Below are 23,238 nucleotides of genomic sequence, written 5' to 3'. Positions count from 1 at the left end.
TACTGTACTAAATTTAAAAAGGACAAAAAAATTAGTATTTCTCCTGTTTATTCTCCTGTTATCCTGTAATGGTTTTTATTTTTCTTTATGGGATGGGTTTCATCTGTGAGTTTGGCATAAAGTGGGAACACTTGAACAAAGGAAAACTATAAAAACAGCTAATTACCCCAAATTCAACATTACTAGCTAGTTGGCATGCCAGATTTCCCCTAGTGTGTTTAATGTTGAACTCCAACAAATGCATGTTATTACTAGTGGGCATGGAGATTTGAAGACTAGATTAGCTTTTGAAAATTAAATACTAAAATACAGTTATCTAATGTGAACAGGGTCAAAGAGCTCTCTCACTGGCAATCACAAGTCTCAGGTATTGTAAGAGAATGGAAACTGTTTAATGGAGTCCTCACTAGATGTTCTGCTTTAGTTATGATGGTGACGACAGATCTGTTTTGTATTTCAAAGGAAAACCAGGGCCCAATAAGGAAATACCCTTTTTATTTCAGGGGTGTTGAAGAGAATGGAATGGCTCTTGGAACTGATGGGTTATATCCGAAATGTTGCTTACCAGTCAACCTCTATTCAGAATGTGGCTCTAGATGAGGTAGGTCCAATCTAGAAGGGTAGTAGGTAGCTTCCTTAAAATTCAGAACTTACATTTACTCTCCCCAAAGAGGAATATGTTGCTGTTTGCAGCTTTTCTTTCCCTCTTTCCTCTTGAGACACTGTTAACAATTCTCTTATGCAACAAGGAAATGTGTGTTATTACTATGCTCTTGGAGATGGGTGCCCACCTCTGACAAATATTTTCAATAAAACCTGTTCTTTGACAAACAGAACACAAAAGACACTAGCTGAAGGGATCCCAAAAGGCATTATGTACCTGTATACCTGGGTTTGAGTCCATAAAAGATGTGGGAGTATGGCGCTGTGGCTTCCACATAAGGCTTAAAACTGTGGTTTGAAGAGGTCCCTGCAGTGTCTGCACATATTCTGTATTTGTGCTGAGACTTACATGTGTGTGCACACATGTTGGAGGGGAGTTTTTATCACACCTGCAAAATGACCTATGACTGGAAAAAAAGGGAGGAAGCCATGGGATTAAGTGAGTTAAAACAGAAAAAGATTAATAAAATGAAGATAGCTCTTTCCCACTTTGCTTCATTTTCTTGACTTAGCTGGTTGCTGTGCAGTTTGTAGTAGTCGAAGTTGTCTTACAGGCACACCATCCTGCTTATGGTCGAGTATACTTTGCACAACCTGAGATGTTCTTTGAAATTCTGACTCGTTTTTTGAGGAGTTCTGTGTCTTATTGAAAATTTAGTTCATGAGATGAGAAATTTTAAGAGATTGAGAATTACTTCTTCAACTTTTTTTTGAACTGGCATAATCTGTCCTCTTTTTCTTCCAATTTCCTCAGTTTTTAACTTTCTTTGTTTTCTAACAAAAGTCCAAAAGACTGAGAGAATATAGATAAGCAGAAAGAAGTGTAGCTTAAATCACAGTAATCCAACTACACAGAGGGCTGCTGTTACCCCCATTTCTACAAGTGTCTAAATGAGTCTGAAATCTAAATGGATGGATCCTAGACAGATTTTAAAAATGCATAAAGATTTTACAAGGGTACATGTTAAATCTACTAGGTGTAGAATATAAATGTCTTACCACAATGACTAGGAAAATGAGGTGAAGACTATGTTAACCAGGTTGATGAAAGTATTTCAAATTGTATATAAAACCAGCACGTTGTACCCCATAATTGCCTTAATGTACACAGCTATGATTTAATAAAAAAAAATTTTTTTGAATGCATAAAGAGAGGTCCATTGTTCAAAAAGCAATCAGACTATGCATATTTTTTAAAGTTAGCTTGGGCCACATAACAATAAATATCTCTCCATATCTCTCTTAACTTCTTAAAATCTTTGAAAACACCAAAACAGAAATGTTTAGATCTTGGTGTGATTAAGAATTAAATAAATTGTTTCTCTTGAAATGTTAGAGCAATAATAATGAAACTGTTAGACCTTGTGCCTTCACATAAGGGGACTTCAGAAACCTTCCAAATCCCTAAAATATCTCTTCTTTAAGCATGGAAATTACATTGCTATTCAGTCCAGTTCCTCTTCTGGGGTAGGGGTGGGCCAAGAGGAGGGGTTAAGTGAAGGGGAAATGACATTGCATCATGACAGGAGCTGTGCATGTGAACGAATGTTACTTTGATTTGTTGAAATATCTGACCTAACATTTCTATTTCCATCGTAGGCTTTGGACTTCTTGTTGCTGACATTTGCAACCACAGTGGTCACGTGGACAGACCACACTGCCCCGCTCCTCCTTGGCCTCAGTGCCAGTTGGTTGCCATGGCATCAGGAAAATGGCCCGGCTGGGCCAACATCAAGCTTCCTTGGCAGGAGTCCAATGCACAGGGTCACTCTGCAGGAGGCCCTCACTCTGCTTCCCAATAGTATGCCTCTGCTGCTGCAGAAAGAGCCATGGAAGGAACAGACCCAGAAGGTAAGGTCGGCAGCCTTACCACCCTATCAAAACATACAGCCTACTAGCTGCTTTGCAAAGTGTGTAAAAATACTGTGCTTACTGGACTTATTATAAGGCTCTGACCTAACCTTTCCCTCACATGGTTGGTTGGAAGTTCTTTTTTGAATCTCATTTAGCCCAAACTGGATTTTTATGAAGTTGAAAGCTTAAAACTTTTTGTTGCTTATTCTTGAAATCTGAACACTAATCTTTAAAAACATTTCTGAACTGTTTAGCTATGCACAATTCTACTGTCTCATTTAAAATGCCTTTTATTTTTCTTAAACCTGATAAATATTAGTATAGCTGCCCCAAATTTTGTGTTTTATGTTTCATTTTAAATCAAAATAAATTTAAATGTGTCTGCCCCATGTTCTTTCTGGACTGGGACACCATGTACACTTTTGACTACAGTGTAGATATCTTGCATTGATTTATATTTGTAGTGCTTGATTTATTTACTTACTAGCATATTAAAACAAAATAGAGGAAAAAATAAAGAAAAAAATTTTAATGAAAATAGGGAATTATGGCTCGGCACCCATAGCTCAGTGCTTAGGGTGCCACTCACATACCCTGAGGCACCCGGCTGTGGCCTGCTAAACAAAAATGACAACTGCAACAAAAAAAATAGCTGGGCGTTGTGGCAGATGCCTGTAGTCCCATCCTAGGTACTTAGGAGACTAAGGCAAGAGAATTGCTTAAGTCCAAGAGTTTGAGTTTGCTGTGAACTGTGACACCACGGCACTTTATGGAGGATGACATAGTGAGACTATGTCTCAAAAAATAAATAAATAAATATAAAACAGGGAATTAGGAACGTTTACTTTCTAGTTTACTCCTTCTTCAACCTAGTCTCTATGTCCAAAGTTGAAATGCCCAGTATCTATCACGAATATATGTATTTTTTAACAAGACAAGATTTGTAACATTCAGCCATTAATGAAATTACCCTATATCAAATTCAAAAATAGTTTGGCTACATCCTGGAAGATCAGTTGAACTCATGAATACTATGAATTTGTACCTCATCTGTAGGATTTATTCACAGTTAACACGCTTGGCTCTACCTAGTAAATTGCTTTCTATCTTTTCTCTTACATTTCAGTTTTGGTTCATATCCATTTGGGCATAAACTGTTATCATCTACAGAAACATATTTTGTTTCAGAAATCAGGTTTTATAGCTGATGTGTAAACTATTTATTGCACACCCTAGGAGATCAGGCAAACATGTACCTGGAGCCTGGAGGGAGGCTGGATGCAAAGAAGGAGCACAGGGCTCAGAAGCTGGGTGTACCTGGGTTCAAATTTTGACTCTTCTATTTACTGGGAGTAAACTTGGGCAAGGTTCTTAACCTCTCTGGGCCTCTCATAGCAATGACAGATAATGTTCCTGGCACACAGGAGACCCTTTGGGCCCATGTCTACCTCAGTCTTAAAACCTCTGCCAGGTCTCAGGGTGTTCAGCAGAGGAAGCTCATTTGACTGGATGGGAGCTGTATCCAACTCCACCATCTCCTGCACTTGGTCTCTGTCTCATCTCCATGTCTCATCTCTGTTCCTCCAGCCCAGGAAGGTATTGCCTAACAACAGTTGCACTGATGCTCACCTATGCAGGCCCAAGGGACTCACTGTTTTGCTTGCTGATATTGGATTCTCTTTACTGACACTGTTTTTCATTTTCCCTCTAGTTCATTGACTGGCTGTTCACCATCATGGAAAGCCCTAAAGGAGCCCTCTCAGCAAAATGGAGGGAGCTTTTAAAAGGTATCACTTCCAAGCCTTATGGGTAGTATAAGGAAGAGCTGTTTATTGCCATCTATGGTGTAGAATGTCATTCTAATGCATATGGGTTGAGTAAGGGACCCCAGAAGTGTTTTGAATTTGGGGGGATTTTGGGATATGCATATATATCATGGGATTTTATAGGAATGGAACACAAGTCTAAGCACAAAATTTTTTTCATATAATACACCTTACACATAGCCTGAATGTAATTTTATACAATGCTTTTAATAACTTAAACAAAGTTTGTGTTAAGTGCTTATGTGTAGAATTTTCTGCTTGTCAGCAAGTAAGCATTCAAAATGTTTTAGATTGTAGAGCATTTCAGATTTTGAATTTTGGATGAGGGATGCTCAATCTATGTTGGTTCTGAAAGGGCTGATCATGGTTTAGTTGAAAGAAGCAGTTTGGAGCTGTCACCTGCATGGCATTGTGAACCAAAAAGTGGATTAAAGAAGACTTTCAGTACCTTTAAATTTAACTTTTATTTAAATGGTTTTAAAATGTTTTACTGTAATAGTAAAATTTGATTTAAACTGCAAAAAGTTGTAATCCGAAAAGTAAAATCAGAAAAGTAAAAAGCACCAAAGAGAAATCCAGAGTTCCACTGCCCAAGACAATTTTGATATTTTCCATAAGAAGTTTTTGCCCCTTTCTGTGTATTAGTGTTATCATATTTATTAATATGATCATATACAATTGAAATGTACACACAGTTTGAATACTGTCTTTTTAAACATTATTTTTAAAGCCTTTAATCCTGTTCTTACACTGGCTTCACAAGTGGTATTTTTAATGGCTACATAGCACTTTGCCAAGGGAACTGGGCATTTCCCCTACTTTCAGGCATTTATGTGGCTTTTGTGTTTTTTATAGTTCTTTAATGACTTTGTTAAACTATGAAAGTAGGATCTACAAACATGGAGCATCATTCTGTGCAAATTATGTGGATTCTTTTAGTCATCCGAGAAGTCCTTTGGTCATTGTTTCTGTGGCCTGACGTGGCTTATCCTGGTCTTCCATGTCTTGGGACTTGGCAGTCTGGAGCTTACCAATGGATGCTGCTGATGTCTTGACATGCTATAAGATGCTGTGAAGTCCCACACTCAGAAAGTTGCCTGTTGGCTTACTCTGTGACTCTATCTGGTCAGCCTGGAGTCACAGTGTGATTCACATTTTACTTGGACATGTGGTATAATCTATTGGTTGCTAAGCCAGTAACAATTCCTTCGTTCTGATTCTTCTCCCTACCCCTGAAGTGAGGAGGGGGCATATATATGATGGAACAGTGCCTCCGTAGGGTTCTGACAATCCACAGAGACTCACTCATTGAGAATGAGGGCTAATTTTTATTTTATTTATCCATCCCTAGAGACTTGCTGCTAGGATTTCCTCTGTTTGCCTAAGGGAGTTTAGACTCATTTCGAGTGGCCATGAGTCCATAAAAACACTGATTTCTGCAAAGGTATACTGTCTTATGTCACAAAGATAACAACTGATACTGATGAGGAAAACAGCTATTTGAGTCAAGAAAGCACATGTTCCGTGATTATATAGTCACTGTCTTATTAGACACACAAATAATTGTGTAACTCTACATCCCTTCAGATTATTATATTTTTAAATAGCATCTCAATATATTTATAATAATATTTTAAAAGTAAGCTATATAACAAGTTACCTAAGGAGAATACACAGAAATTCTGTACTTTAAATTGATCCCTGAGGGACCCACAACAGATCAGAAAAAGTGTAGACTTCTGGATACAAATTCAAATACTGTTTAGTGCAGTCATACTTGCTCCATTGAGCACGTAAACCTACCTTCATTATAGGGGTGGGTCTTTTGTTTCTAGCTTTAATTAAACACGTAATGAAAATATGATATTCATGTAGAAAAGAAGACAAATCTTAAGTAGATTTTTACGAAGGGAACACACCCACAGAATTAGCACACACATCAAGAAAAAGAACATCATTAGCATCTCAGAAGTCAGTTTTCATTATAACTCTGTAAAATTTCTACCTAACTGATTGCATGGTAACTTTTTATAAAAACTTTCCTCCCAGTCTTTGTAAATGACTTTCTGCCATTATAATTCTGCCAAAGGCTTAATGGAATCCTTAATCTTGAAGATTAGCCAAGTGAGAAAAAGCCAAGTTCTATTCTGACACCTTTTTGATCAAAATGACCTTTTCAAATACAGCTCCACCATATGCAACAGTGCACTTTCTTTTTTGTCCCCTCAGCCACCCTGCTGTCCTTAAGAGTTCTCCCAGAGTTTAAGAAGAAAGCTGTATGGACCAGAGCATATGGTTGGTGAAAAGTTTTGCAGTAACCAGCAGTATTTTTATCTAGATGAAGAAAACCGTGGAAATGGAAGTTTTTCAGAATTCACGTCTGGGATTTCTGAAACATGGTACAGAGGGCTAAGGGTCAGGAAAAGTGGCCACATCACTGACAGCTTGACTCATCATGCATGCCAGGAGAGGGGCTCCTTGCTTTAAATCCCAGGCCTCTGAGGACTAAAATAGAATTTGAATTTGTTATTTGACTAGAATTCAACTTGAAGATTTTCTTTCTGAAAACTTGACTGTAGTGCTTCTCCCCACTAAATTCTAGTAAATAATCCTGTGAATTTTGTGCATGTGACTTTTATTTGTTTTAAGGGCTGGGGGAAGGTGCCGGTACCACCAACTATTAGTGGTGACAGTGGAATTATTATTGGTTTTCCATGAAGATTCTAAGAGGATATTTGTTGTCTCGATGAATTAGACAAGTTCTCTCATTGATACAACACTCTCTTATAACTGCTATACACATGGAAATAATAAGCATGACACTGAATATGCTAAATCTAATTCATTAATAGCACCTACATTTTTTGTGCTTTTACTTTCTGGAATGTAGTGAAAACTGCAATTCAAAATAGCTTCAGCCATAAAAGAGAATACTTGTTCACAAATCAAGAAATTTAAGAATATATCTAATCAGACACAGTTGTGCCCAGGTAATCAAAAGATGTATCCAGCTTTATTCCTCTTGAATCGCTCCACATAGTTAGCAAGATGGCTGCAATGACCTCAAAGGGAAGGAAAGGTACCTTTGCCCACACAAGAAAGACTCTGGTTCAGTTCTGGTCACATGAGAGCCTCTAAACAAGTATCTGCATCCAAGGAGGTAGGGCACTGTAATTGACCAGGGCTGAGTCATATGTCCACTCCAAAGTCTCTGGACAGTGATGGGCAGTGGCAGCCCCACCCAAACCACCTGAACTAGGTCCCTCCCAGAAGAAAAATGATGAGATACTGGCCAGGCAAAAAATGATGCATAACTCTTGTAAAAATCAATTTCTTTTATACGTAAAAATCTTTCTGAATCAATGACTAGAGACCTAAAATAATGAAGTTTTAAGACAGTTTTCAAGGGTTGCATTTGACTCAGTGGCCAGCATTTTAAATTTAATGTTTGCTAATTCTTCCTTCACACAGTTATTATCAGGGCTTGGTCTTAGATAAAACATACTGATGCAGATGCGTATGGGATCGTATGCCTTTGTGTCTTCTGTGCCATTACATCGTGCCTGGGGCTTCTAGCTTTCCCATGTGGCTTGTACCATCATGGTGTCACCAAACATACTCTACTGTTTTCCAAATCTATTACTGTCTTAGAGATTGGGCCAGAGGAAAATGAATTTGCAGGAAGCAAGAAGGCAGAAATCGACACTATAACCCAGCTTCCTTTTCCTTCCCTCACACATCCCCTTTCCTGTATTTACTACAATTAGAAGTTGAAAGTCATTTAACATTTACTGTTGAGTGTCAGACTGTAAGGACATAAGTGCTTTCACTTGTATTATCTTATTTAATTCTTGCAATAATACTGTGAAGAGGCATTATTTTCTATTTTAAAATGGAGTAAACACAACTAGGAAGTAGCAGAGCTTCACCAAGAACCAAAGTCCAGAAACCTTTGATCCAGTTCTCTTTCTATTGCATGCAGCTCATCAGAACACTCCCACTGAGGATGGAGCCTCATCCATGCTTAATGCACATCACTATAATCAGATAAAAGAAACAACCCTGCCTTATACTGATAGGCCTCTGGAATTGGGGAGTTGAGAAGTTACAGTGTAAATGAGGAGATTTCCATGGATTGAATGACTCTGGATTCCTACTCCAGCTTGCAACACGAAGGGCAGTCAGGAGGAGTGAAGAGGAAGTGTAAACTGAAGAACTACTCTGCATTTTTTTCTCTTGAATCAGCGGCTAGAGATTGCAAATGCCCAAGTAAAGAGATGAAAAATCAGCCTAATCTTCTAAGCCCAGTCTAACCTTTTGAATGCAGCCCCGTTTCTTCTTATTCAAACCTTGTCCTTGCTTCTGCCCTTGATAAGAAAACAGAAGAGTACAAATGGGGGATCATAAGATGTCTCTACCCTTTTTCACTAGCTCCCTCTTTTTATTTTGAACAGCCTGGAGTACAAAATGTATAAGATTTTCTTATTCATGGGAATTTCTAAAAATTCTAAATAGCTTTAGCCATGAAAGGTAGTATTTGTTCTAAAGGTTCTAAAATCTAAACATTCTAAGATATAGGTGACTGAAATAGTAAGATCCTTTCTCTTGTTTATGGGTGTGACCTTTAATAAGTTATTTTCTTAGGATATTTCAGTTCTTCAGAACTAAGAACTAGATATCTCTGCTTTCTTTTCTTTTTTTTCTTCTTTTTCCAGACCAGATGTTCTTAACTATATGCACAAGGAAGTTTCCATATAAGTCATCTTCTTTTAGTTTTTGAAAACACAGTGGCCAAGACAAATAGCATGCTGGGATATACTAACAAAATAATGTGTGGGGGCAAAGCCTGCTATGTCTCTCAGAAATATCTAAACACTTTGACTCTTGATTTGGAAAGTGTGTACATTTGGAACACATGCCAGGATCCATGCAAGTGCCTAAAATCTTCTTTGTGCTTTATTTGTAATGTAATGGCACCATGGTAACCAATAGGCTCTTAATAACCCTTTTTTGACGTTAATTGCCAAACATTAAATCTCCCAAGTGATTTTAACCTTAGATAATGGTATTATAATTTTATAAGGAGTCAGATTTAGGGACTCAATTACTATCCTGAAATAATTTAGTCACTTTGAAAGCAAGCGGCAGTTGTAGAGTTTTGGTAAACACTTTAGACATTGTTTTAGAGAAATCAAATCATTTGATAGAGAGGATGGGGACTTCATTTAAGTCAGAATTGTAGGTTAGTTCTCATTTTGGTCAGTTTGTCTCTCTGACCCCAACCAGCCTATTCATAGGAACCATTTTAAATGGAACCAGGAGATGGAGTGTGATTGGAGCAGTTGACATTCTTCATCACTCTTGTTGAAAGATACCTGACAGCATCATCTGTATATATATAAATGTGTATCATTATTGCTTTGGTCCTAGATGAGGTTAATATGCTTTTATTATGTGGGAAATACTTTATTATAATAAAGTTTCATCTTCTTAAATCTGTTATACATAGTACAAGTATTTATGAAGTTATGAGTTTGCATGTAATCTGCTAATCTTCAAAATAATACAAAATTCTTTCAATTGTCAATTTAGAAAGCTCATCTGATTCTTATCAAACATAGGAAAAACTTTTGAAATAATTTCCAGCTAAATTATTAAATATAAAACTAAATAAAAATCGCAGTAGTGGGCTCGGCGCCTGTAGCTCAAGCGGCTAAGGTGCCAGTCACATACACCAGAGCTGGCAGGTTCGAATCCAGCCTGGGACCACCAAACAACAATGACAACTACAACCAGAAAATAGCTGGGCACCTGTAGTCCCAGCTACTTGGGAGGCTGAGGCAAGAGAATCGCTTAAGCCTAAGAGTTTGAGTTTGCTGTGAGCTGTGATATCATGGCACTCTACCCAGGGCGACAGCTTAAGACTCTGTCTCAAAAAAAAAAAAAAAAAAAAAAATCACAGTAGTGATTCCCTCAGCTTTGGTTTTATTTTTTGGATAAAAGAGATAACCTACTTCACAAAGTAGCTTTGAGGGTTAAAAGAAAGAATACAAAAATATGCTTTATAGTTTATAAAATGTTATAAAAATGAAATCACTTTTATATGTTTCACTGAAAATAGTAGTAGTGAAAGTAGCTGTAATAGTAGCAGCATTAGTAGCTGTAATGCTTGAACACATGCCTGACAACATGTCTGTGAGGGCTTGAGACGATAATGGAAATCACCTAATTAAGAAATTACTGTTCCCATTACTATTCAACATAGGAAGTCCTAGCCAGAACAATCAGGCAAGAGTAAGAAATAAAGGGTCTCCAAATGAAGAAAGAGGAGGTCAAACTATCCCTGTTCACTGATAATTTGATCTTGTATCTAGAAAACAGTAAAAACTTCACCCAAAGATTCTTAGAATTTATAAATTCAGCAAAGTCTTGTGTTACAAAATCAATGTACAAATTCATTAGTATTTCCATATACTAATAATAGCCAAGCTGAGAATCAATTCAGGGACTCAGTACTATTCATGATAGCTACAGAGAAAATAAAATACCTAGGAGCGTACTTTCACCAAGTAAAAGATCTCTACAAGGAGAACTGCCAAACACTGATGAAAGAAATCATAGATGACATAAACAAATGGAAATACATCCCATGTTCATGGATTGGTAGAATTAACATAATTCAAAAGTCCATACTGCCCAAAGTGCTGTACATATTCAATTGGTTGATGTTCAGCAAAGCAGATGACAACATACATTAGGGAAATAAAACCAATTCAATAAATGGTGCCAGGGAAACTGGATAGTGACATGCAGAAGAATGAAATAGGATTCCCATCTCTCGCAACATATAAAAATTCAAGGTTGATAAAAGACTTAAATGTAAGGCATGAAACCCTAAAAATTCTAGTAGAAAACTTAGGAAAAACTCTTTTAGACAACAGCCTAGACAAGTAATTTATGACCGAGACCCCAAAGGCAAATATAGCAACAACAAAAATAAAGAGGATTTAATTAAAAAGCTTCTGTATCAGTGAAGGCTATGTTAACCAGTTTGATGAAAATATTTCAAATGGTACATAAAACCAGCACATTGTACCCCATAATTGCATTAATGTACACAGCTATGATTTAATAATAATAATAAAAGCTTCATGGCAAAGGAAACAGTCAAGAGTTAAAAGACAACCTACAGAATGGGAGAAAATATCCACAAACTGGACTACAATAAAAGGCTAATTTCCAGAATCTATGAAAAACTCAGCAACAACAAAACAACTCTATTAAAAAAGAGGCAAAGACATAAGTTTTTCAAAAGAAGATAGACAAATGCCCAACAAAGGAAAAACACAATAACATGGATGAACCTTGAAGACATGCTAAGTGAAATAAGCCAGTTACAAAAGATAAATACTGTGTGATTCTATTTATATGAGGTACTTAGAGTAATCAAAGTCATAGAGACAAAACAGATTGATGGTTACTAGGGGCAGAGGAGAATGGGGAGTTATTGCTTCATGGGTGTAGAATTTCAGTTTTGTAAGATGAAAAGAGTTCTGAATATGGATCAATGGTGATGGTTGCACACTTAAAAATGGCTGAGATGGTAAATTTTGTATTTTTTGACAATAAAAATTTTGAGAAACAGTTACTTTACATATGCTTTCAAAGTATCCAATGGTTTCTATTTTGTCTACATTACCAACATTTGAGAAACTGAGGCTTTTTCTATACTGTCCAAAATGAAATGGAGATTTGATGGACATACAGTTAAAACTGACAGCCAAAGAAGTCAACTTTGCAATCTGAGTAGCATCTGCTAACTGTATATTTACTATCTTGACTTCACCATGTCTAGGTGTCTTGACCTGGGGAACATGAACTTGAGTGGGAAAAGAAATTACATCTTTATTTTCACTAACCTCTAATGAAACTGAATTATTTCTTTCAATTATGAATATAGGCAACCAACCACAGTGGTATTAACAATTGTGATTCTGTCACCAAAGGAAATCAGATATTTTTATGTTACAACTGTTGCCGATCTCAAACTGTTATCAATCCTCATTTCTATGTCAAAATTACAGTAATTACAAATTCATATGCTGCTTTTGGTCTACATTAAAAAGTAGGAAGGTTCTTAAAGTTGTCTGGTTTAAAAAATTAAAATATTTAATAATGAAATTTTAACTTCTTACAATCACCCAGTAAAGTGTAGTTTTTCTAATTCTTTCTGTTTAGGAACTGCAAATGTATACTTCCACAGTGTAAGTAGCCTTCTTTATTGGGAGCATTTTAGACTAGGTCACCTAAAATACTTGAAGGGATTCTTTTTGCATGGTAAAGCTTTTACTAGTTTTTCTTGAATTTAGAAGACAACCAACTTTAGAAGCAAAATAAAATCTAGCTTTAAAAACCATTTTCGGTCTCTTTGTCAATACTCACTTGTTTCTTTCAATTGTTTTATTTAGTGGAAATAAGGTTACACATCTTTTAAAAGTACATTTTCATTACCCAGGTATGTCACAGTACATTTAATGCCCTTTATATGTAGTTAATGGTACAGCAATGATTCTTAGTGATTTATACATTTTTTTAGGTCTTCAAAGGAACATTTTCAAAACTAAATGAAATGTACTGACTTACATTACAGTAATTAACAGTAATAATTCAATAATAAATAATCTAAAACACCACCAGTTCTTAGTTTTTTTTTTAAGTATTTACTGTAAGTTATGTGCATGCATGCCCTGATTTTAAAAAGAAAAAATAGTGAACAGGGCATTACTTGTGTATTTACCAAAGATTTATTCTGTTTTCATTAGTGTCCTCTTTAGGCATTAAAGTCCAAATAACTTATGGTATATTCATGAATACTCATTTATTAGAGTGCTATGAACTGAACATTTATGTCTCCAGCAAATTCATATGTTGAAGATCTAATCCCCAGTGTGATGGCATTTGGAGGTGGGGTCTTTGGGATATAATCAGGTCATGAGCCCTCATGAATGGGATTAGAGCCCTCACAAGAAGAGACGTGGAAGAGATGATTCTCTACCTACCACGTGAGGACGTGGCAAGAAGGCAGCCACTGCATTGCTTGGCAAAGCAGAGAAGAATCAGCACGATGGAACCTCACCAGGAACCAAACTTGCTGGCACCTTGATCTTGGACTTCTCAGCCTCCAGGACTGTGAGAAATGTATTTATGTTGTCGAAGCCACCCAGTTTGGTGCATTTTGTTATGACACCCCAAGCTAAGACAGCAATTGATACCAAGAAGTGAGGGGCTGCTATAACCAGTACCTAAAAATGTGGCAGCAGCTCTGAAATTAATTAATGGGTAGAGGCTGGAAGAGTATAGAGGTGCATGCTAGGAAACACCAATATTGCCATGAAGGGATTGATAAAGGTGATTTTTATGAGGGCTCAGAAAGAAAAGGGGAAATAAAGCCTCCACCTTCTTAGAAAATACATAATCATGAACAGAATGTTGGTAAGAATTTGGACAGTAAAAAGGCCATGCTCATGAAAATAAGAAGCATATTATGGAAAACTGTAGGAAAGGTGATATTTTTTATAATTGCCAAAGAACATGGCATGTTCTTGTTCTAGCAGGGGTCCTCAAACTGCAGCCCACGGGCCACATGAGGCAGTGTGATTGTATTTGTTCCCATTTTGTTTTTTTACTTCAAAATAAGATACGTGCAGTGTGCATAGGAATTTGTTCATAGTTTGTTTTTTAAACTGTAGTCTGGCCCTCCAATGGTCTGAGGGACAGCGAACTGGCCCCCTGTTTAAAAAGTTTGAAGACCCCTGTTAGTGTTTTGGGAAAGGTAAAACTTGTAAGCCATGAAATTTGATATTTAATTAAAGAGATCGCTAAGCAAAGTGTTAAAGGAATGGCTTGGTTCCTCTTGACTGCTTAACGTAAAACGTGAGCAGAAAGAAATGAAAACCAAAAAGGAAAAGAACTTAAAGGTTTTGGAAAATTCTCAACCTGTTTATCTTATAAAAAGTGAGAAAACGTTGGGAAGAAAACATGAAGGATATGGTGCACCAACCATTCAATGAGAACATGTTTGTATGTGAACCACAGACCTAATCTGTCATTCCAGCAGGACCCTTGCCCACTAGTAAACTGAAGGGAGTGGAGACGCAACAGGATGAAGGCAGGCTGTTGGACTTATTGGATTTCATAGGACAGCACCATAGAGCTATTCAGCTGTAAACGTACACTATTCTTCAAGACAAGGAAACACAGATGATCAGGGCTACCACTCAGGTTCAAAGGCTTCCTCCTGGAACCCTGGGGACCTGCCTCCTCTAGCAGAGTCCTGGGGGTAGCACCTCCACCTTGATGGGTCCTGAGGGCAAAGCTTCAACCTTAAGATCTAATGAAATTTGACTTGTTAGGATGTGGACATGCTGGGGAACCAACACGTTACCCCAAACTTTTTTCCTGTTTCTCCCTTTTGGAATGGAAATATCTATCCTATGCTGGTCCCAACATTGCATTTTGGAAGCACAGAAACATGTTTGGTTTCACAGGTTCACAGCTGGAAAGGAATTTTGTCTCAGGATGAATTAAGTCTTACCCACATGTAATTTAGATAATGTTTAAATAAGATATTGGATTTCAGAATTGATGTAGAAATGAGACTGTTGGGGCTGTTGACACAGAATGGATGTATTTTGCATGTGTGAAGAATATGAATTTTTGGAGGCCACATATTGAATGCTCTGGACTGAATCTGTGTGTGTCCCTCAAATTCATGTGTTAAGCCTTAACCCCCAGTGTCATAGTATTTGGAGGTGGGGCCTTGGGGAGGAAATTAGGAATGGAAGTAGCGCCATTATAGGAGGAGATGAGAGTTGACCTCTTTCTCATATGAGGACACAGCTAGAAGGCATCTATCCACAGACCAGGAAGACAGCCCTCATCAACTGACACCCCCCAATCTTGGATTTCTCAGCCTCTAGAGCTGTAAGAAATTATTTTCTGTTGTTCAAACCATGTAGTTTACGGTGTTTCATTATAGCAGCCTGAGCTAAAACACAGGACTTGAGAAAATGTTCAATTTTCTAAATGTGTTTAATGTTTAGGGTGGGTATTAAATTGTTAGCTGTAGGAAAATCAATGACATATGTCCAGATAATGTTGTTCTAGATGACTTCAGAACCTATTTTACATCATTCCCTTCCTACAGAACTACTATTTGGCTACATGTAATTTACATCACCAAGTTTAGTTTCCCAATTTAATTTAACCTACTTGAGTTAATCTCTTATTCCTCATTAACTTCACAGGAAAATTATCAGACTTTATACAGTATAAGTGCAACTTGTATAAAATCTACAGATTTGGTGAAGCAGAAAGGGTATGCAGAGTATGTCTTAAAAATATAACGTGCAAAAACCAGAGTCTATTGTGATATTGCAGTTATTTCATAGCATGGATTTTTCTTGCATATTAGGTAATACTTCCTGTGCTGTATTTACTGCAGCTCAGTCTTTTATCATGTTACACTGGAGTGCTGGGCTTCACATTTTCTTCTTTTTCATGGGAAAGATTTTGAGGACATCTCTTCTTTCTGAGTAAAGATGACTGTAGGTAAAATACATACCTAACAGAGAAGGAAGTGACATGAGGAAGTAAGGTGATTACCATTTCTCTAGAAAGAACCATTATTTTAAAATACAGTCAGAGCACTGCCTGGATTTTAGAGACAAGACACTTGCAAAGGAAACTCAAAGAAGAAATATTTAAAGATGTGTCCAGATTTTATGCAGAGAGGGCAGAAAATCAAACTTCTTTATGCTACCATTTTTTAATGTAAGTAATTTTCTTCCTCCTGTAGGATAGCTCTCTTTATCCCTCTAAAATTTCACATTTTTCTTTCCTCACATGTGTTGTTCTTATGTCTGAGATCTGTTTTCTAGAGATAATCATTATCTTGGAGATTTGTGAAGGTTAGAGTTGTGGAAACTATAATGTAACAATAGAAGGTTTTTTGCCTCCAATTCCCTAGAATATAAGTTAATTGATCAATTTTTTTCAACTGTAAGTTTTCTATTCCATAAATTTTTCTTGAGTCTTTAATATCTATCTTCATTTGCCTGCTAGAAAGTGCTAGTATTTAAGGCAAAAAAAAAAAAAAAAAAAGATATAAATGGAAAAATCAGAAGTAGCCAACCTTCTTTTTTTCATGTATAATGCAGTTATATTTTTCTGCTAGTAAATCTGTTCTTGTTCATGCAGTGAAACAGTGATATATTTGATTTCATGATGCCCTGTTAAAAAGCACTGTAAGTTCCAGAGGCTTTTCTAACAAGATCTAGTTCATCCTGTTAGGCTCCCTCTTTGGTCTGTCCCATGTTTCCCAACCTAACTACAAAGGTAAATGGCAGCACAAACCAAAGGGCACCAGGAAAAATGCAAAAAAGAAACAACAAAAAAATCACTTACCTATAAAGAGCATCATAAGATATGTTTTCAGCACGTATGGGAAATAGATGGATAAGTCAAAGGGCAGCTTAGTAGAATAAGTGCCAAACGATTCGAAATAAGGCAACGACTGATAGATGGCAAATGCTGTTTAAAAAAAATATATTATGAAGATTTTCCTCCTTCCATTGTTATAGGATATATATATATATATGTCTCCATAGTTGAAGGATATTATGAATATGATGACAGTTTTGTGACTGCTGCTGAATCTTTCAGCTAAAGTTTAACATATCATAGAAATCTGCAAGACTATTACAGTGGTGTGACTTGCTAAATTTTGTCCATTGTATACTTTATCATGGCTATTGAGAGAGTTTACAGTGTTTCTAAAAATAGTATCTCAATATACTTCTGTCCCCCTAGCCACAAAAAGGGGTGATACACAAGTGGAGTTAGAAATGCTGCATATATTTTCCCCTTGGAGTTTCACAACACATTAACCTCGTCGAGATTCTGAGAAGTTCTGCAATAAAGAAACTGGTTTCACCCAACATTTCCTCAATCTAACTGCCCTTGGAATATCTTCTTCCTCTCCAAGCCCTAGTAGTACTTAATAAAAATTCTGAAGACATCTGTGAAAAACGCCAGCCTAAATTGTTTTGAAGGAAGAGTCTGGTGTGAGACAGAGATGGAAGTCCTATGAAATTGTACTCCATGTACAGATGTTTTATAACATTTCATGGCATAAAATGATAATATGCTATGGCTAGGTACTGTGTTATTTGAGTAAGCTGGATGAAGGATACCTGGGATTGATGTACTAATTTTGCAATTTCTTGTGAATCTAAAGTAATTTCAAAATAAGTGTTTAAAAAGAGAATGGTAAGAGTATTGGGGAAATGGACGACTAGAGCTGCTCATTCCCAGATTGTCTCAGAAAGAAGGAAAAGTTTTAGATGAAAATAAAAATAATTCTGAGGGAAAAGTGCCAGAACCTACCAGAGATTCCACAGGAAGAAGCTGCAGAGGAGAACAAGGAAGAGGAAGATTATCAATAGAGACCAGCCCCTGAGAAACCTGGAGCCCGGTGGAAAGGGTAGGTGGGGGGTTTGTTTCTCCTCCCCTCCCACATCTGGAAGTCAGCTGGCTCCCAAGCTGCTAGAAAGCTTTTCTACCCCCATAAGCCCAAAGGCTGCTGTCAATAGCAAACTGGGAACTTCTTAAAAACAAATCACCAGGCTACCAGCCCCCTTGGGTCACTCCCCATCACCACAGACCCCAGCAGAGATGGTGGGCACCATACTGCTTCTCCCTCCAGTGTGTGACTGTGTCCTCCCCAGGGAGCTTTAGCCCTTCAGTTTTTGTGCTGCTTATTTCCACACAAACATTTCCCAACTCTAGCCAGATTGCAGTGGCCACAGGGACTGGCGGGTCCCAGGGGATCTGTGTGATCTCAGATCTTGGACATTCTAGGTAGGTTGCCTTACAGGTAAAGGGACAAAGATGACCAGAGGGTCAGCTCTCCTCCATTCAGACGCTTTCCCTCCCACCCAGCTCCCGCCCACTGCTGCCGAGTGGCACAGGTCCTCCAAGGAGACAACTGACGGAGACTCTCAGGAGCAGCTGCTTCCCCCTTTGTTGGCATGTCCACTATTTCAAGGCCCCTGCAGGATGTGGGGTTTACATCTTTCCTACTAGGGACCTGCAGTGCACCAGGTGGTGCTCTGACTGTGAGTCTCCACCCACCAGGCCTCCCTAGCTTGCCTGGCTGCTGCAGCAGAGCAGGATGTACCCGGAAGCAGAAGGATATTAAACTTGCCCGAGTGCTCCAGGGACAGCTCAGGACCACTATGTTTCTCTTTGGCACAGTCAAGGACTGAACCTAGGGGAGCAGGGGACAGACCTGCAGGCTGGATCCCATTCCCCCAGGACTCAATCATGTTGCTTAGGACACAAAGGAGAGATCTGTTAACCAACATCGGGAGGCAAGGGAGCCCGTGTGGGCAGAACTGAAAGGAGAGTGCAGTGTGGGTTCCTGCAGCAGCGCACTCACAGAGTACCCTCCCGCTACGCTTAAGGTCCAGGGTGGAATTTGGGCAAAGAAGCTCCCGGCCCCACTGCTGGTGAGCTCAGTTAGTTTGAGGCCATACCTGTGGTCAGATGCTGAAAGGATACCTCGGGGCAAGAGAGGAGAAAGAAATGCAAAACCCATTCCCAACAGCTAGACTATGAATTCCGGATGGTAGTTCCCCTTTAAACAGACTTTCTGGCATGGTGGGACCACTTCTGTGCCTCTCTGGTGGCTTTACTAAGTGGCCTGAGAGCTCACCCTGGACCCCTGCAAAGACAACTCTTGTGCCTTCCTTTGTGGAGCCTGAAGGCGGGCTCACCCAATTCATCCCTGCCCAGTCTCACTGCTCCACTCTTCTCTGTTGTGATGGAGAATAAGAAGTCCCCTTGGAGATCCAGGGCCCCTTCCACCACCAGAGCCATTTGAGTACTTCTCCTGAGGGACTCAAGCTGGCCACAGGTACCAAAACACAACACTCCAGCTGGCTCTTTCTGGCAAGTGCCACCTACTGGCAAGTCTCCTACTAAGAGAGGACAACTTGTACAGCATATAACAGCACTTACTGATTCAGTCATACAAGACGTGGCTGATTCTTGCCCACAAGCATCACCAACTATCTCATAAATTGTATTTGGCATAATTCATTCTGTTATGAAGACCACAGGGCTGGGGGAAAGAGAAAGGACTTCAAAATCCTCCATCTTCCTTTGCCAACAAAAGACAGGGAGTCTGCCTACACATGTAGCATACCACCACTACAGCCTATGAATAATTAGCAACTGAGAAAACCACCACACTAAGGATATCTATAACCACACTATCTACACAGAACCTAGACCACTGTCCATCAAAACTCCCACAAGCAAAACCAAAATTCCTTACCCAACATATGCTAAAAACACATCCTTAAGAGTCAGTCGGTGGGGGCAGGGGGGAATAAGAGCCCCACCTAAACAAACAAAAAAATCCAAAAACAAGAAGTGGAACTTGCTCCAGATGAGAAGGAATCAACATAAGAACTGTAGAAATACAAAAACAGAATGAATGGATACCCCCCCAAAAGAGCACACCAGCTAACTAGCAAAGGATCCCAACCAAAATGAAAATATTGAAATGACAGATATCTATGGTCATATGATGCAGAATGTGCCAGATCTTTTCTGAAATGACAGATAAAGAATTACAAATATGAGGCAAGCAAGGTGGCTTATGCCTATAATCCTAGCATTCTGGGAGGCTGAGGGGGGAGTATCAATTGAACTCAGGAGTTCAAGACCAGCTGGAGGAAGACTGAGACCCTGTTTCTCCTAAAAATAGAAAAAATGTTAGCCAGGCATTGTCGTAGGTACCTGTAGTCCAGAGACTGAGGCAGGAGGATCGCTTGAGCCCAGGAGTTTGAAGTTGTTATGAGTTAGGTTAATGTCATGGCACTCTATCCTAGGGTAACAGAACAAAGATCTGTTTCCAAAAAAAAAAAAAAAAATTGCAAATATCGATTGTGGGAAGCAATGAAATACAAGAGAAAATGGAAAACCAACTCAACAAAACCAGAAAAACAATTTGGGGTGTGAATGCAAATTTTAGTCAGAGATATAAAAAATATATATTCAACTCAGCACTGTATGGGATGTTCTCAGGACTGATCATATCTTAGGCCACAAAACATGTTTCAACAACTTCACAAAAGTCAAGATTTTACTATATATCTTCTCAAACCATAGTGGAACAATACTAGAAATAAATTCAAAGAAAAACTCTTAAATCTACACAAAGCCATCAAAATTAAACAACATGCTATTGCATGATAACTGGGTCAATAATGAAATTAAGATGGAAATCAAAAGATTCCTTGAATGAATGACAAAGGAGACACAAGCTATCAAAATCTGTGGGCTTCAGCAAAAGCAGTCATAAGGAACCAATTCATAGCCTTCAATGGCCACATCAAAAAGGCAGAAAAATTAACAGACTAACATTAGGAACTAGAAAAAGTGAACAAACCCAAAGCCAGCAGAAGAAATAACAAAGGTTAGAGCAGAACAAAATGACATAGAAAACAAAAAAATACAAAGCATCCACAAAAAAAATTGGTTCTTTGAAAAGATAAATTAAATCTGATAGTCCTCTTGCTAGATTAACCAAGAATAAAAGAGAAGTGACCCAAATAAGCTGAATCGGAAATGATAACAGAGATATTACAATTGATACCACAGAAATACAAAACTTTATCCATGAATACTATAAAAATCTCTATACACATGAAGCAGAAAACAGGGGAATGGACAAATTCCTAGAAATACCACAACCTCCCAAGACTCAATGAGGAAGAATGGAACTTGTAAACAGATGATAATGAGAAGCAAGATCAAAGCAGTAATAAAAAATCTCCTGAAACATACCATACAATATCCCTGTACTAGATGGATCCATAGCAGAATCTATGAAGAAGAGCTACTACCCATACTGCAAAGTTCTGTAACATTGAGAAGGAAGGAATTCTCCCCAACTCATTCTATGAAGCCAGTAACATGTTGATACCAAAGTAGACGATCCTGCCCCCTAAGCACTGGAATAGGATAAGGTGCCCACTATTATCACTTCTATTCAAGATAGTACTGGAAGTTCTAGCCAGAGCAATCAGACAAGAGAAAGAAATAAAGTGTAACCAAGTTAGGATAGAGGAGGTCAAACTATCATTTTTCACTGATAACATGAACTTGATGTAGAAAATCCCAGACTCCCTGGGTGAGTATTTTATGAGGAGGACCCCCCGGGCAATTGAAGCAGCTTCAAAAATACACTACTGGGATCTGATAAAACTAAAAAGCTTCTGCACAGCCAAGAACACAGTAAGTAACTCAAGCAAACAGCCCTGAGAATGGGAGAAGATATTTGCAGGTTATGTCTCTGACAAAGGTTTAATAACCAGAATCCACAGAGAACTCAAACGTATAAGCAAGAAAAGAACAAGTGATCCCATCGCAGGCTGGGCAAGGAACTTGAAGAGAAACTTCTCTGAAGAAGACAGGCTCATGGCCTACAGACATATGAAAAAATGCTCATCATCTTTAATCATCAGAGAAATGCAAATCAAAACTACCTTGAGATACCATCTAACTCCAGTAAGATTAGCCTATATCACAAAATCCCAAGACCAGAGATGTTGGTGTAGATGTGGAGAAAAGGGAACACTTCTACACTGCTGGTGGGAATGCAAATTAATACATTCCTTTTGGAAAGATAGTTGGAGAACACTTAGAGATCTAAAAATAGATCTGCCATTCAATCCTATAATTCCTCTACTAGGCATATACCCAGAAGACCAAAAAAATCACATCATAACAAAGATGTTTGTACCAGAATGTTTATTGCAGCCCAATTCATAATTGCTAAGTCATGGAAAAAGCCCAAGTGCCCATCGATCCACAAATGGATTAATAAATTGTGGTATATGTACACCGTGGAATATTATGCAGCCTTAAAGCAAGATGGAGACTTTACCTCTTTCATGTTTACATGGATGGAGCTGGAACATATTCTTCTTAGTAAAGTATCTCAAGAATGGAAGAAAAAGTATCCAATGTACACAGCCCTACTATGAAACTAATTTATGGCTTTCACATGAAAGCTATAACCCAGTTATAACCCAAGAAGAGGGGGAAGGGGGAAAGAGGGGGAGTGAGGGGGGGAGGTGGGCAGAGGGAGGGTGATTGGTGGGATTACACCTGTGGTGCATCTTACAAGGGTATATGTGAAACTTAGTAAATGTAGAATGTAAATGTCTTAACACAATAACTAAGAAAATGCCAGGAAGGCTATGTTAACCAGTGTGGTGAAAATGTGTCAAACGGTCTATAAAACCGGTGTATGGTGTCCCATGATCGCATTAATGTACACAGCTATGATTTAAAAAAAAAAAAAGAAAGAAAATCCCAGACTCCACCAAGAGACTTCTGGAGTTGATAAATAAATTCAGCAAAGTCTCAGGTTACAAAATCAAGGTACATAAACCAATAGCATGGCTATTAATATATACTGATAACAGTCAAGCTGAGAGACAATGCAAAGACTCGATACCATTCACAATAGCTACAAAAAATAAATAGATAAAATACTTAGGCATATACTTAACCACGGAGGTGACAGAGAACTACAAGGAGAACTACAAAACACTGATAAAAGAAACTGCAGGTGACAAAAACAAATGGAAAAACATTATCATGCTCACTAATTAGTAAAATCAACATTTTTAAAACGTCCATACTGCCCAAAGTGATTTATACATTCAATGCAATTCTCATTAAAATACCAATGTCAAATCTCACAGATCTAGAAAAAAAAATCATGTGCTTTATTTGGAACCAAAAACGCCTGAAT

At 38.1% G+C, this 23,238-nt stretch overlaps 2 protein-coding genes across 6 annotated transcripts in view; one reads left to right on the top strand and one right to left on the bottom strand.

The window, feature by feature from the left end:
• The window catches only part of FOCAD (focadhesin), a 329,244-nt gene extending 322,286 nt beyond the window's left edge, over window positions 1-6,958 (top strand). For all 5 annotated transcript variants that reach the window (XM_053571667.1, XM_053571636.1, XM_053571657.1 and 2 more), the window contains 4 exons: window positions 504-601; window positions 2,263-2,514; window positions 4,229-4,304; window positions 6,573-6,958. In XM_053571667.1, coding sequence (XP_053427642.1) covers window positions 504-601; window positions 2,263-2,514; window positions 4,229-4,304; window positions 6,573-6,646 — 500 coding nt within the window. In that variant the 3' untranslated portion in view covers window positions 6,647-6,958. The remainder of the gene's footprint in view (window positions 1-503; window positions 602-2,262; window positions 2,515-4,228; window positions 4,305-6,572) is intronic.
• A 5,839-nt stretch (window positions 6,959-12,797) lies between these two features.
• The window catches only part of HACD4 (3-hydroxyacyl-CoA dehydratase 4), a 30,894-nt gene continuing 20,453 nt past the window's right edge, over window positions 12,798-23,238 (bottom strand). Inside the window, exons 6-7 of the mRNA XM_053556457.1 lie at window positions 16,809-16,934; window positions 12,798-15,966 (exon numbers count right to left, since the gene is read on the bottom strand). Of these exons, the coding sequence (XP_053412432.1) occupies window positions 15,884-15,966; window positions 16,809-16,934 (209 nt within the window). The 3' untranslated portion in view covers window positions 12,798-15,883. The remainder of the gene's footprint in view (window positions 15,967-16,808; window positions 16,935-23,238) is intronic.

This window comes from Nycticebus coucang, chromosome 2, assembly GCF_027406575.1.
Source record: "Nycticebus coucang isolate mNycCou1 chromosome 2, mNycCou1.pri, whole genome shotgun sequence".
Classification (NCBI taxonomy): Eukaryota; Metazoa; Chordata; class Mammalia; order Primates; family Lorisidae; genus Nycticebus; species Nycticebus coucang.
The sequence above is the reverse complement of the archived record's forward strand: the minus strand, read 5'-3'. Positions and strand labels throughout refer to the sequence as shown.